The sequence below is a fragment of the Hypanus sabinus genome, chromosome 15, assembly GCF_030144855.1.
Source record: "Hypanus sabinus isolate sHypSab1 chromosome 15, sHypSab1.hap1, whole genome shotgun sequence".
Taxonomy (NCBI): Eukaryota; Metazoa; Chordata; class Chondrichthyes; order Myliobatiformes; family Dasyatidae; genus Hypanus; species Hypanus sabinus.
Genome location: NC_082720.1, coordinates 86,324,205 through 86,337,082, shown reverse-complemented (window position 1 = coordinate 86,337,082; position 12,878 = coordinate 86,324,205). Strand labels below are relative to the sequence as shown.

At 46.6% G+C, this 12,878-nt stretch overlaps 1 protein-coding gene across 1 annotated transcript in view; it reads left to right on the top strand.

Moving 5' to 3' along the window:
* gpx3 (glutathione peroxidase 3) overlaps positions 1–12,271 on the top strand; it is a 37,824-nt gene extending 25,553 nt beyond the window's left edge. Inside the window, exons 3-5 of the mRNA XM_059990669.1 lie at positions 662–779; positions 3,654–3,753; positions 11,202–12,271. Of these exons, the coding sequence (XP_059846652.1) occupies positions 662–779; positions 3,654–3,753; positions 11,202–11,420 (437 nt within the window). The 3' untranslated portion in view covers positions 11,421–12,271. The remainder of the gene's footprint in view (positions 1–661; positions 780–3,653; positions 3,754–11,201) is intronic.
* The last annotated feature ends 607 nt before the right edge of the window (positions 12,272–12,878 follow it).

Sequence of the window (12,878 nt, the reverse complement as noted above, 5' to 3'; positions counted from 1 at the left end):
GGAGGATGATTCTGAGAATGATGGAGTTATCATATGAGAAGCATTTGGCAGCTTCTTGCTGGAATTTAGAATAATGCAGGTGGGGATCTCATTGAAACATAGGGTGTTTCCTATGGTGGGGGTATCCAGTCACAAAACTGAGAGGCGACCCTTTAGAACAGAAGTAAGGAGGAATTTTTTTAGCCGAAGAGTGGTGAATCTGTGGAATGCTCTGCCACAGACTGTGATTGAGATCAAGTCCGTGGGTATATTCAAAGAAGAAGTTGATAGATTCCTGAATGGTCAGGCATCAAGGGATATGGTGAGAGGGCAGGTGTGTGGGATTGAATGGGATCCAGGATCAGCCATGATGAAATGGCGAAGCAGACTTGACAGGCTGATTCTGTTCCTACGTCTTATGGTCTTATCTTTGTAAATACCTCACAATCTACCTCATTATGACCTTACACCTTATTGTCTGCCTGCACTGCACTTTCTCTGTAACTGTGACACTTTATTCTGCATTCTGTTATTGTTTTCCCTTGTTCTACCTTAACACACTGTGCAATGATCTGATCTGTATGAACAGTAGGCAAGACAAGTTTTTCTCTGTATCTCAGTACATGTGACAGAAATAAATCAATTCACCGATTCACGGTCAATGTGTTTGATCCCTTCTCAGATCTGAATGCACTACACACAGAACTGGAACCGCTTAGATTCACAATCCTCGCCTTCCCTTGCAACCAGTTTGGAAAGCAGGAACCAGGAAGGAATCAGGAGATATATCCCTTGTTGAAGTAAGTAGAAGACCTTCCTGAGACGTTGGAGTGGCTCTGCAGAGCTGGTTGAGCCACGTTGATGGGAATTTGTGTGTGTGCGTGGAGGTGCAAAGTCCAGCAAGTGTACGTGGTGGGAAGAAGGGAGTGAGTGACAGGTTGTCTACTCCTAGACTGCAAGCCACTGCAGTGAGATGCTTCTCTGCACACCACTGTTGTAACAAGTAGTTATTTGAGTTACTGTCACCTTCCTGTCAGATTGAACCAGTCTGGCCATTCTCAGTAACACCTACAGAACTGCTGCTCACTGGATTTTTTTTAATGTTTTACACCATTCCTGTAAACTCTAGAGACTGTTGTGAATCCGAATCAGAATCCTTTGTTATCGCCAAGTATGAGGACACATACAGGGAATTTATTGCCAGTTTCCCTGAGCTCTCTCTGTACAGAATTAAAAGCAAACAAAAACAATAGTGCAAATAATCATAAACTATATACAATGAGGTCCACCTCACTGAATGTACAGGTGGACTTGATTTGTAATAGACTAAAATTCAAGTGTTCATAGGACTGATGGCATTCGGAATTAAACTGTTCCTATTTGTCCTTCTCTTCTAATCTTCTGGAGTTTTTTGAGGCTGTAACTATGAAAATGGACAAGGGAGAGCCAGTGGATGTAGTGTACCTGGACTTTTAGAAAGCATTTGATAAAGTCCCACATAGGAGATTAGTGGGCAAAATAAGGGCACATGGTATTGGGGGCAGAGTACTGACATGGATTGAAAATTGGCTGGCTGACAGGAAACAAAGAGTAGTGATTAACGAGTCCCTTTCGGAATGGCAGGCTGTGACCAGTGGGGTACCGCAAGGTTTGGTGCTGGGACCACAGCTGTTTACAATATACATTAATGATTTAAATGAAGGGATTAAAAGTAACATTAGCAAATTTGCCAATGACACAAAGCTGGGTGGCAGTGTGAAATGTCAGGAGGATGTTATGAGAATGCAGGGTGACTTGGCCAGGCTAGGTGAATGGGCAAATGTATGGCAGATGCAGTTTAATATGAAATTGTCCACTTTGGTGGCAAGAACAGGAAGGCAGATTACTATCTAAATGGAGTCAAGTTAGGAAAAGGGGAAGTACAATGAGATCTAGGTGTTCTTGTACAGTCAATGAAAGCAAGCATTCAGGTACAGTAGGCAGTGAAGAAAGCTAATGGCATGCTGGCTTTTATAACAAGGGAATTTGAGTATAGGAGTAAAGAAGTCCTTCTGCAGCTGTACAAGGCCCTGGTGAGACCCCACCTGGAGTATTGTGTGCAGTTTTGGTCTCCAAATTTGAGGAAGGACATTCTTGCTATTGAGGGAGTGCAGCGTAGGTTCACAAGGTTAATTCCCAGAATGGCGGGACTGTCATATGTTGAAAGATTGGAGTCACTGGGCTTGTATACACTGGAATTTAGAAGGATGAGAGGGGATCTGATTGCAACATATAAGATTATTAAGGGATTGGACACGCTGGAGGCAGGAAGCATGTTCCGGCTGATGGGTGAGTCCAGAACTAGAGGCCACAGTTTAAGAATAAGGGGTAGGCCATTTAGAACAGAGATGCGGAAAAACTTTTTCACCCAGAGAGTGGTGGATATGTGGAATGCTCTGCCCCAGAAGGCAGTGGAGGCCAAGTCTCTGGATGCATTCAAGAGAGAGTTAGATAGAGCTCTTATAGATAGTGGGGTCAAGGGATATGGGGAGAGGGCAGGAACGGGGTACTGATTGTGTATGATCAGCCATGATCACAGTGAATAGCGGTGCTGGCTAGAAGGGCCAAATGGCCTACTCCTGCACCTACTGCCTATTGGCTATTTGTCCTGGCATACAGTGATCTAAAGCGCCTACCAGAAGGAAGGAGTTGGAACAGGTGATGTCCAGGGTGTGATGGGTCTACAATAGTGCTGCTTGCTCGCTTCCTGACTCTAGATGCATATAAGTTCTGGATCGAGGGCAGCTTCACACCAATAATCCTTTCTGCAGCCCTGACGGTTCTTTGGAACCTATTTTTGTCTTGTTTGGTAGCTGATTCAAACCAGACAGTGATGAACGAACAGAGAACGGACTGGAGTATTCCTGAATAGAATTGAATCAGCAGCTCCTGAGGCAGGTTGTACTTCCTGAGTTGACATAGGAAATACAAGCTTTGCTGAGCCTTTTTGATAAGAGTGTCCACGTTGGGTGTCCACTCCAGGTCCTGGGAGATTGTGACACCCAGAAATCTGAAGGTCTCCACAGCAGACACAATACTGTTGAGTATAGTGAGTGGGGGCTCCTCCTGACGTCCACTGTCACCTCTGCAGTCTTGAGCGTATTTAGCTCCAGACTGTTCTGACCACACCGGAGGGCCAGCCGATCCACCTCCCGTCTGTATCACCGTCTCGGATAAGGCCAATGACAGTTGTGGCATCTGCAAACTTCGGGAGTTTAACAGAAGGATCCTGTGAGGTGCAGTCATTAGTGTAAAGGGAGAAGAGCAGTGGGGAGAGCCCACATCCCTGGGGGGCACCGGTACTGACTGTCCGGGTGCTGATGCTGATTTTTGGCATGGAGTTGCTGCTACATGGTTGGCTGATTAGTTATTTGCATTAACAAGTAGTTGTATGGTGTACCTAATAAAATGGCCAGTAACTGTAATGAAGCTGGGCTGAAGATGGGGAAGTTGGCTGGTGGTTCTTCTGACAATGACGCGGTGGGGGACATCCATTGTAGTGTGAGGAAGCAGAGAGGCTGTGAGGGTATGTTCTGACATGAGATGGGATAGGAGGAATTCTGTTGGGCCACACTTTAGTTTTAAATGGTGGGGTCTGCACTGCATCACAACTTCACCTTGCTGTCTGGTCACAGGTACGTCCGTCCGGGGAGAGGCTACGTGCCCAACTTCCAGCTGTTCCAGAAGGGTGACGTGAACGGTGAGAACGAGCAGCCCCTGTTCACCTATCTGAAGGTGAGTGTGTCTCAGAGAGTATGGGAGAGCCCTCCTAACTCTGGCAGGGTCACTCCGAGAGTATTGCAAACAGTTCCAGTTGCCCTCCCATTGCAGGAAGCACGTGGAGTCTTCAGAGAGTGGAGTTGGGATGCCACAGCAGCACAGAAGCTAGCGCAACATTGCTACAGCTTAGGGCACTGGTGTTCGAGTTCAATCCTGGCGTCATCTGTAAGGAAGTCTGTACAGTGTGTGTGTGTGTGTTTCCTCCAGGTGCTCTGGTTTCCGCCCAGAGTCCAAAGGCAGACAGGCCAGGTTAATCAGTCATTGGGATCAGATTCGGGTTAAATCAGTGTTGTTAGGGGTTGCTGGGTGGTGCAGCTTGAAGAGCCAAAAAAGCCTATTCAGCACTGAATTTCTAAGCCAGGGGTCCCCAACCCAGCATCCACAGACACATTGCTTAGTGGTTTTGGTCCATGGCACAGGCAACTTGGGAACCCCTGCACTGAAAAACTCAAAGTAAATCATAGGATCATTAGGATGCTGCCTGGATTAGAGAGGATGCTCTGCTCTGTACTGGAAGGAGAGGATGCTCTGTACGGTACCGGATTAGAGACGATACTGTGTATGGTACTGGATTAGAGCGGATGCGCTGTACAGTACTGGATTAGAATGGATGTTCTGTACAGTACTGCATTAGAGAGGCTGCTCTGTACGGTACTGGATTAGAGATGATGCTTTGTACTGTACTGGATTGGAGAGGATGCTCTGTACGGTACTGGATTAGAGATGATGCTCTGTACGGTACTGGATTAGAGATGATGCTCTGTATGGTACTGGATTGGAGAGGATACTCTTTACGCAACTGGATTATACAGGATGCTCTGTATGGTACTGGATTAGACAGGATGCTCTGTATGGTATGGGATTAGAGAGGGTGATGTGTACGGTACTGGATTTGAGAGGGTGCTCTGCACTTTACTGGATTAGAGAGTATGCTCTGTATGTTACCGGATGAGAGAGGATGCTCTGTACTGTACTGGATTAGAGAGGGTGCTCTGTACGGTACAGGATTAGGGAGGATGCTCTGTACAGTACTGGAAGGAGAGGATACTCTGTACGCTACTGGATTATACAGGATGCTCTGTACGGTACTGGATTAGAGAGGATGCTCTGTACGGTACTGGATGGAGAGGATGCTCTGTACAGTACTGGATTAGGGAGGATGTTCTGTACAGTACTGGATTAGAAATGATGCCCTTTACTGTACTGGATTAGAGAGGATGCTCTGTACGATATTGGATTAGAGATTATGCTCTGCACGGTACTGGATTAGAGAGGATGCTCTGTACGATACTGGATTAGAAATGATGCCCTTTACTGTACTGGATTAGAGAGGATGCTCTGTACCGTACTGGATTACAGAGGATGCACTGCACAGTACTGGATTAGAGAGGATGCTCTGTACGATATTGGATTAGAGATTATGCTCTGCACGGTACTGGATTATACAGGATGCTCTGTACAGTACTGCATTAGAGAGGATGCCCTGTACAGTACTGGAAGGAGAGGATGCTCTGTACAGTACTGCATTAGAGAGGATGCTCTGTACCGTACTGGATTACAGAGGATGCACTGCACAGTACTGGATTAGAGAGGATGCTCTGTACGATATTGGATTAGAGATTATGCTCTGCACGGTACTGGATTATACAGGATGCTCTGTACAGTACTGCATTAGAGAGGATGCTCTGTACCACACTGGAAGGAGAGGATGCTCTGTACAGCACTGGATTAGACAGGATGCTCTGTACAGTACTGGATTAGTGACAATGCTTTGTACGGTACTGGAAGGAGAGGATGCTCTGTATCGTACTGGATTAGACAGGATGCTCTGTATGGTATGGGATTAGAGATGGTGATGTGTACGGTACTGGATTAGAGAGGGTGCTCTGCACTTTACTGGATTAATGAGGATGCTCTGTACGGCACTGGATTAGAGATGATGCTCTGTACAGTACTGGATTAGAGATGATGCTGTATACGATAATGGATTGGAGAAGATGCTGTGTACGGTACTTGATTCAAATGAATGCTCTGTATGGTAGTGGATTAGAGAGGATGCTCTGTATGGTACTGGATTAGAGACGATACTGTGTATGGTACTGGATTAGAGACCATACTGTGTATGGTACTGGACTAGAATGGATGCTCTGTACCATACTGGATTAGAGAGGGTGCTGTATACAGTACTGGAAGGAGAGGATGCTCTGTACAGTACTGGATTAGAGACAATACTGTGTATGGTACTGGATTAGAGAGGATGCCCTGTATGGTACTGGATTAGAGATGATGCTCTGTACCATACTGGAACAAGAGGATTCCCTGTTCTATTTTGGATGCTCTGCACTGTACTGGATTAGAGAGAATGCTCTGTATGGTACTGGATTAGAGACGATGCGCTGTACGGTACTGGATTAGAGATGATGCACTGTATGGTACTGGAAGGAAAGGACGCTCTGTACCGTACTGGATTGGAGAGGATGCTCTGTAATGGTACTGGATTAGAGAGAATGATCTGTACGGTACTGGATTAGAGAGAATGCCATGAACGGTACTGGAGTAGAATGGATGCTCTGTACTGTACTGAATTACAGAGGATGCTCTGTATGACACTGCATTAGAGAGGATACTCTGCACTTTACTGGATTATACAGAATGCTCTGTACGGTACTGGATCAGAGAGGATGTTCTGTACAGTACTGGATTAGAGAGGATGCTCTGTACAATACTGGAAGGAGAGGATGCTCTGTACAGTACTGCATTAGAGAGGATGCTCTGTACCGTACTGGATTACAGAGGATGCTCTGTACAGTACTGCATTAGAGAGGATGCTCTGTACCGTACTGGATTATACAGGATGCTCTGTACAGTACTGCATTAGAGAGGATGCTCTGTACCGCACTGGAAGGAGAGGATGCTCTGTACAGCACTGGATTAGACAGGATGCTCTGTACAGTACTGGATTAGAGACAATACTGTGTATGGTACTGGATTAGAGAGGATGCCCTGTATGGTACTGGATTAGAGATGATGCTCTGTACCATACTGGAACAAGAGGATTCCCTGTTCTATTTTGGATGCTCTGCACTGTACTGGATTAGAGAGAATGCTCTGTATGGTACTGGATTAGAGACGATGCGCTGTACGGTACTGGATTAGAGATGATGCACTGTATGGTACTGGAAGGAAAGGACGCTCTGTACCGTACTGGATTGGAGAGGATGCTCTGTAATGGTACTGGATTAGAGAGAATGATCTGTACGGTACTGGATTAGAGAGAATGCCATGAACGGTACTGGAGTAGAATGGATGCTCTGTACTGTACTGAATTACAGAGGATGCTCTGTATGACACTGCATTAGAGAGGATACTCTGCACTTTACTGGATTATACAGAATGCTCTGTACGGTACTGGATCAGAGAGGATGTTCTGTACAGTACTGGATTAGAGAGGATGCTCTGTACAATACTGGAAGGAGAGGATGCTCTGTACAGTACTGCATTAGAGAGGATGCTCTGTACCGTACTGGATTACAGAGGATGCTCTGTACAGTACTGCATTAGAGAGGATGCTCTGTACCGTACTGGATTATACAGGATGCTCTGTACAGTACTGCATTAGAGAGGATGCTCTGTACCGCACTGGAAGGAGAGGATGCTCTGTACAGCACTGGATTAGACAGGATGCTCTGTACAGTACTGGATTAGTGACAATGCTTTGTACGGTACTGGAAGGAGAGGATGCTCTGTATCGTACTGGATTAGACAGGATGCTCTGTATGGTATGGGATTAGAGATGGTGATGTGTACGGTACTGGATTAGAGAGGGTGCTCTGCACTTTACTGGATTAATGAGGATGCTCTGTACGGCACTGGATTAGAGATGATGCTCTGTACAGTACTGGATTAGAGATGATGCTGTATACGATAATGGATTGGAGAAGATGCTGTGTACGGTACTTGATTCAAATGAATGCTCTGTATGGTAGTGGATTAGAGAGGATGCTCTGTATGGTACTGGATTAGAGACGATACTGTGTATGGTACTGGATTAGAGACCATACTGTGTATGGTACTGGACTAGAATGGATGCTCTGTACCATACTGGATTAGAGAGGGTGCTGTATACAGTACTGGAAGGAGAGGATGCTCTGTACAGTACTGGATTAGAGACAATACTGTGTATGGTACTGGATTAGAGAGGATGCCCTGTATGGTACTGGATTAGAGATGATGCTCTGTACCATACTGGAACAAGAGGATTCCCTGTTCTATTTTGGATGCTCTGCACTGTACTGGATTAGAGAGAATGCTCTGTATGGTACTGGATTAGAGACGATGCGCTGTACGGTACTGGATTAGAGATGATGCACTGTATGGTACTGGAAGGAAAGGACGCTCTGTACCGTACTGGATTGGAGAGGATGCTCTGTAATGGTACTGGATTAGAGAGAATGATCTGTACGGTACTGGATTAGAGAGAATGCCATGAACGGTACTGGAGTAGAATGGATGCTCTGTACCGTACTGAATTACAGAGGATGCTCTGTATGACACTGCATTAGAGAGGATACTCTGCACTTTACTGGATTATACAGAATGCTCTGTACGGTACTGGATCAGAGAGGATGTTCTGTACAGTACTGGATTAGAGAGGATGCTCTGTACAATACTGGAAGGAGAGGACACTCTGTATGGTACTGGATCAGAGAGGATGTTCTGTACTGTACTGGATTCGAGGGGATGCTCTGTACCGTACTGGATTAGAGAGGCTGCTCTGTATGGTACTGGATTAAAGAGGATGCTCTGTACAGTATTGCATTAGAGAAGATGCTCTGTACACTCCTGGATTAGAGAGGGTGCTCTGTACCGTACTGGATTAGACAAGATGCTCTGTATGGTACTAGATCAGAGAGGATACTCTGTACTGTACTGGATTAGAGAGGGTGCTCTGTACGGTACAGGATTAGGGAGGATGCTCTGTACAGTACTGGAAGGAGAGGATACTCTGTACGCTACTGGATTATACAGGATGCTCTGTATGGTACTGGAAGGAGAGGATGCTCTGCACGGCACTGGATCAGGAGGATGCTCTGTACGGTACTGGATTAGAGAGGATGCTCTGTATGCTACCGGACTAGAGAGGATGTTCTGTACGGTACAGCAAGGAGAGAATGATCAGTATGGTACTGGATTAGAGAGGATGCTCTGTATGGTACTGGATTAGAGAGGATGCTCTGTATGGTACTGGAAGGAAAGGATTCTCTGTACGGTACTGGATCAGAGAGGATGCTCTGTACCGTACTGGATTAGACAAGATGCTCTGTACGGTACTGGATTAGAGAGGATGCTCTGTCCTGTACTGGGTTAGAGAGGATGCTCTGTAACGGTACTGGAAGGAAAGGATTCTCTGTACGGTACTGGATCAGAGAGGATGCTCTGTACCGTACTGGATTAGACAAGATGCTCTGTACCATACTGGATTACAGAGGATGCTCTGTACGGCACTGCATTAGAGAGGATACTCTGTACAGTACTGGATTAGAGAGGATACTCTGCACTTTACTGGATTAGAGAGGATGCTCTGTATGCTACCGGACTAGAGAGGATGTTCTGTACGGTACTGGATTTGAGAGGATGTTCTGTACGGTACTGGATTAGGGAGGATGCTCTGTATGCTACCGGACTAGAGAGGATTCTCTGTACAGTGCTGGGTTAGAGAGGATGCTCTGTACTGTACTGGAAGGAGAGGATGCTCTGTACAGTACTGGGTTAGAGAGGATGCTCTCTATGGTACTGGAAGGAGAGGATGCTCTCTATGGTTCTGGAAGGAGAGGATGCTCTCTATGGTTCTGGAAGGGGAGGATGCTCTCTATGGTTCTGGAAGGAGAGGATGCTCTCTATGGTTCTGGAAGGAGAGGATGCTCTCTATTGTTCTGGAAGGAGAGGATGCCCTGTACTGTACTGGAAGGAGAAGATGCTCTCTATGGTTCTGGAAGGAGAGATGGACAAATCTGGATTGTTTCCTCTGGAAGCTGAAGGGAGACCCGATGGAATTTTATCAGATTCTGAGAGGCTTAAATCGAGTGGAGAGCTGGACAGCATGTTAACGCAGCGGTCAGCATAATATTGATACTGTAAATCCCACCAATATATAACCATAGCAGCACAGAAACAGGCCATCTCGGCCCCTGTAGTCCGTGCTGAACGCTTACTCTCACCTAGTCCCACCGACCTGTAAAGAGTCTGTAAGTTCTTCCCATGACCCTGTGGGTTTCCTCCTGGTGCTCTGGTTTGCTCCCACATTCCAAAGACGTACTGATTATTGGTCTAATTGGTCACACGGGTGTAACTGGACGCCATTGCTCATTCGGCAGGAAGGGCCTGTCACTGCACTAAATCTCTAAAATTTAAATATAAGCTTAAAATTTTTACCCCAGGTCAAAAAGTCTGGTACCAGAGGGTGTGCATTGCAGGTGTGAGGGGTAATTTCAAAGGAGAGGTGACTGACAAAGTGGTTTTTACACAGAGACTGGTGTGTGCCTGGAATGTGTCAGTGATTAGTATGACAGGCGTTCGAGAGGCTCGTAGATCAGCACCTGAATGTGCAGACAATGCAGTGATATGCAGATGTGTGGGCAGAAAGGATTAGATCTGTTGGGCGTATAATTAACCGCTTATTTATTTTATTTAGCAACGGAGCATTGTAACGTACCCTACCAGCCCAATGAGACTGTGCCCTGTGGCCAATTAACCTTCTAACCCGTACGTCTTTGGACTGTGGGAGAAAACTGGAGCTTCCGGAGGAAACTCACATTGTCATAGGGAAAATGTACAAATTCCTTATGGAGAGCATTGGGAATTGTACCCGGGTCCGTTCAGCACAACATTGTGGGCCAAAGGGCTTGTTTTTATGTTGCTTTGTCCCACGTCAAACATGATGCAGAATATAGCATTAATGGTAGGACTCTTGACAATGTGGAGGAACAGAGGGATCTTGAGGTCGGAGTCCATAGGACTCTCAAAGCAGCTGTGCAGGATGGCTCTTAAGAAGACATGTGGTGTATTGGCCTTCATCAATCGTGGGATTGAGTTTAAGAGCTGAGAGGTAGCTATATAGGACCCTGGTCAGACCTCACTCGGAGTACTGTGCTCAGTTCTGGTCACCTTACTACAGGAAGGATGTGGAAACCATAGAAAGGGTGCAGAGGAGATTTACAAGGATGCTGCCTGGATTGGGGAGAATGCCTTATGGGAATAGGCTGGGTGAGCTCGGCCTTTTCTCCTTGGAGCGACAGAGGATGAGAGGTGACCTGATAGAGGTGTATAAGATGATGAGAGGCATTAGAGAAAAGTATTTAATTAGTCGTGCGCTCCTCCTGAACGCCTGCTCTTTCTCTCCACAGAGCTCCTGCCCCCCGGTGGGTGATAGTTTTGGTGACCCTGACAACCTCTACTGGAAGCCGCTCAAGATCTCTGACGTCAAGTGGAACTTTGAGAAGTTTCTCATCGGGCCCGATGGCAAACCCGTGCAGCGGTGGCACCCCAGAGTGGCCGTCTCCAAGGTCAAGCAGGACATCGTCCAGTACTTACGCACCGTGCACCAGCTACAACGGGCCATCTAAACGCTGCCCCACGCACTTTGCCCATATCCTTGGACAATGGTTCAATTTAGCTCAATGGGTTTCTACCTCCTCACCTCTTCCACTGCACTGCCTCCTATCTCCCCACCTCTCCCTTGGTACCTCCCTCCATCCCACTCTCCCTCTCCTTCCAAACTTCTCTTTCTCCACAGATCCATACTTATTCCCACCCTACTTCGAATATCGATAGGTTCCAATCCTCTTTCCTTATTTTCCCCTACATCTCTCAACCACCTTGCCCTCTCTCCTCTCTCTCCCCTCTCTCAGCCCTCTATTCCCACCCATATATCCTCTCTCCCCTACATCCTTCCCCTCCTTCCTCCTTACCCCTTTCTCTTCATCTCACATTTCTTCTTCACTCTCCTTTTTCATTCCACTTGAAGGCCCCTTCGCCCCTTCAACCTCCTCCCTCCCTCCCTCCGCCCTCACACGGTCCATTACCATGAACGGCTCGAGAACTGACACGGAGGGGAGTCTCTGGTCACTCCCTCCTCCCCCACAAAGTACCACACTCCCTCGGCCAAATCGAACCGCTGTCCAATGCATGTGGAAAACCTACTTTTCCCCTTGCTTTTCTCTGAGCTCCCGCGGGGCTGGGGAAGGGGGCAGGAAGTTGACGGGAAGACAACAGCAGAATGACGATCAGATCTACAAGCAGCCTTGGCGGCCAGTTCTGGTCCGAGTTTGCGCCGAGTTTGGGTCAGGCTCTTGTGCATTCGAGCTTCTTGTAACTCCGCGCGGTCTACACTGTCTCTCGGTCTACGATACCTCCACCCCTCCTGTTGCCATTGTTCGAAGTTGATCGAATTTAACAATAAAGCACCCTATTGCCAGCCTGGCCTGGAGAACTCCTTCCTGAAGGGTGAAGCCATCTCTTCAGGACACCTGTCAGGCTTTGATGCAAGGATCAAACCCGTATTCACCCAGCTCTAAGAAAGACATCATTAATGAGTTTGGGAGAAACTACAACTAGAGGTCGTGGGTTAAGGGTGAAAGGTGAAATGTTTAAGGGGAACGTGAGGGGGAGCTTCTTCACTCAGAGGGTGGTGAGAGTGTGGTACAAGCTGCCAGCACAAGTAATGGATGTGGGTTTGATTTCATCATTTAAAGATAAATTTGGTTGGGTACATGGATGGGATCTTTACGCTTTATAACTCCAAAACATACAATACTAATTGGAAGGAAAACAAGGTGTCTGGGGCATAACTTGTGTACATCAGTTTTTACTTCTGGTGAGATGCATACGTATATAATGTGGTAGCATGCTGACGTATGCCAGTCACATACTTCATATGTATAACCAGAATGAATTACTTCAACAAGAATCAAATAATACTGTACATTTGCAATATCAGTCAAATATTACTGAAATATTAAGTGCACAACAGGGAAAGGTGTGGAGGGGTATGGGCTGGGTGCAGGTCAATGGGACTAGTCAGC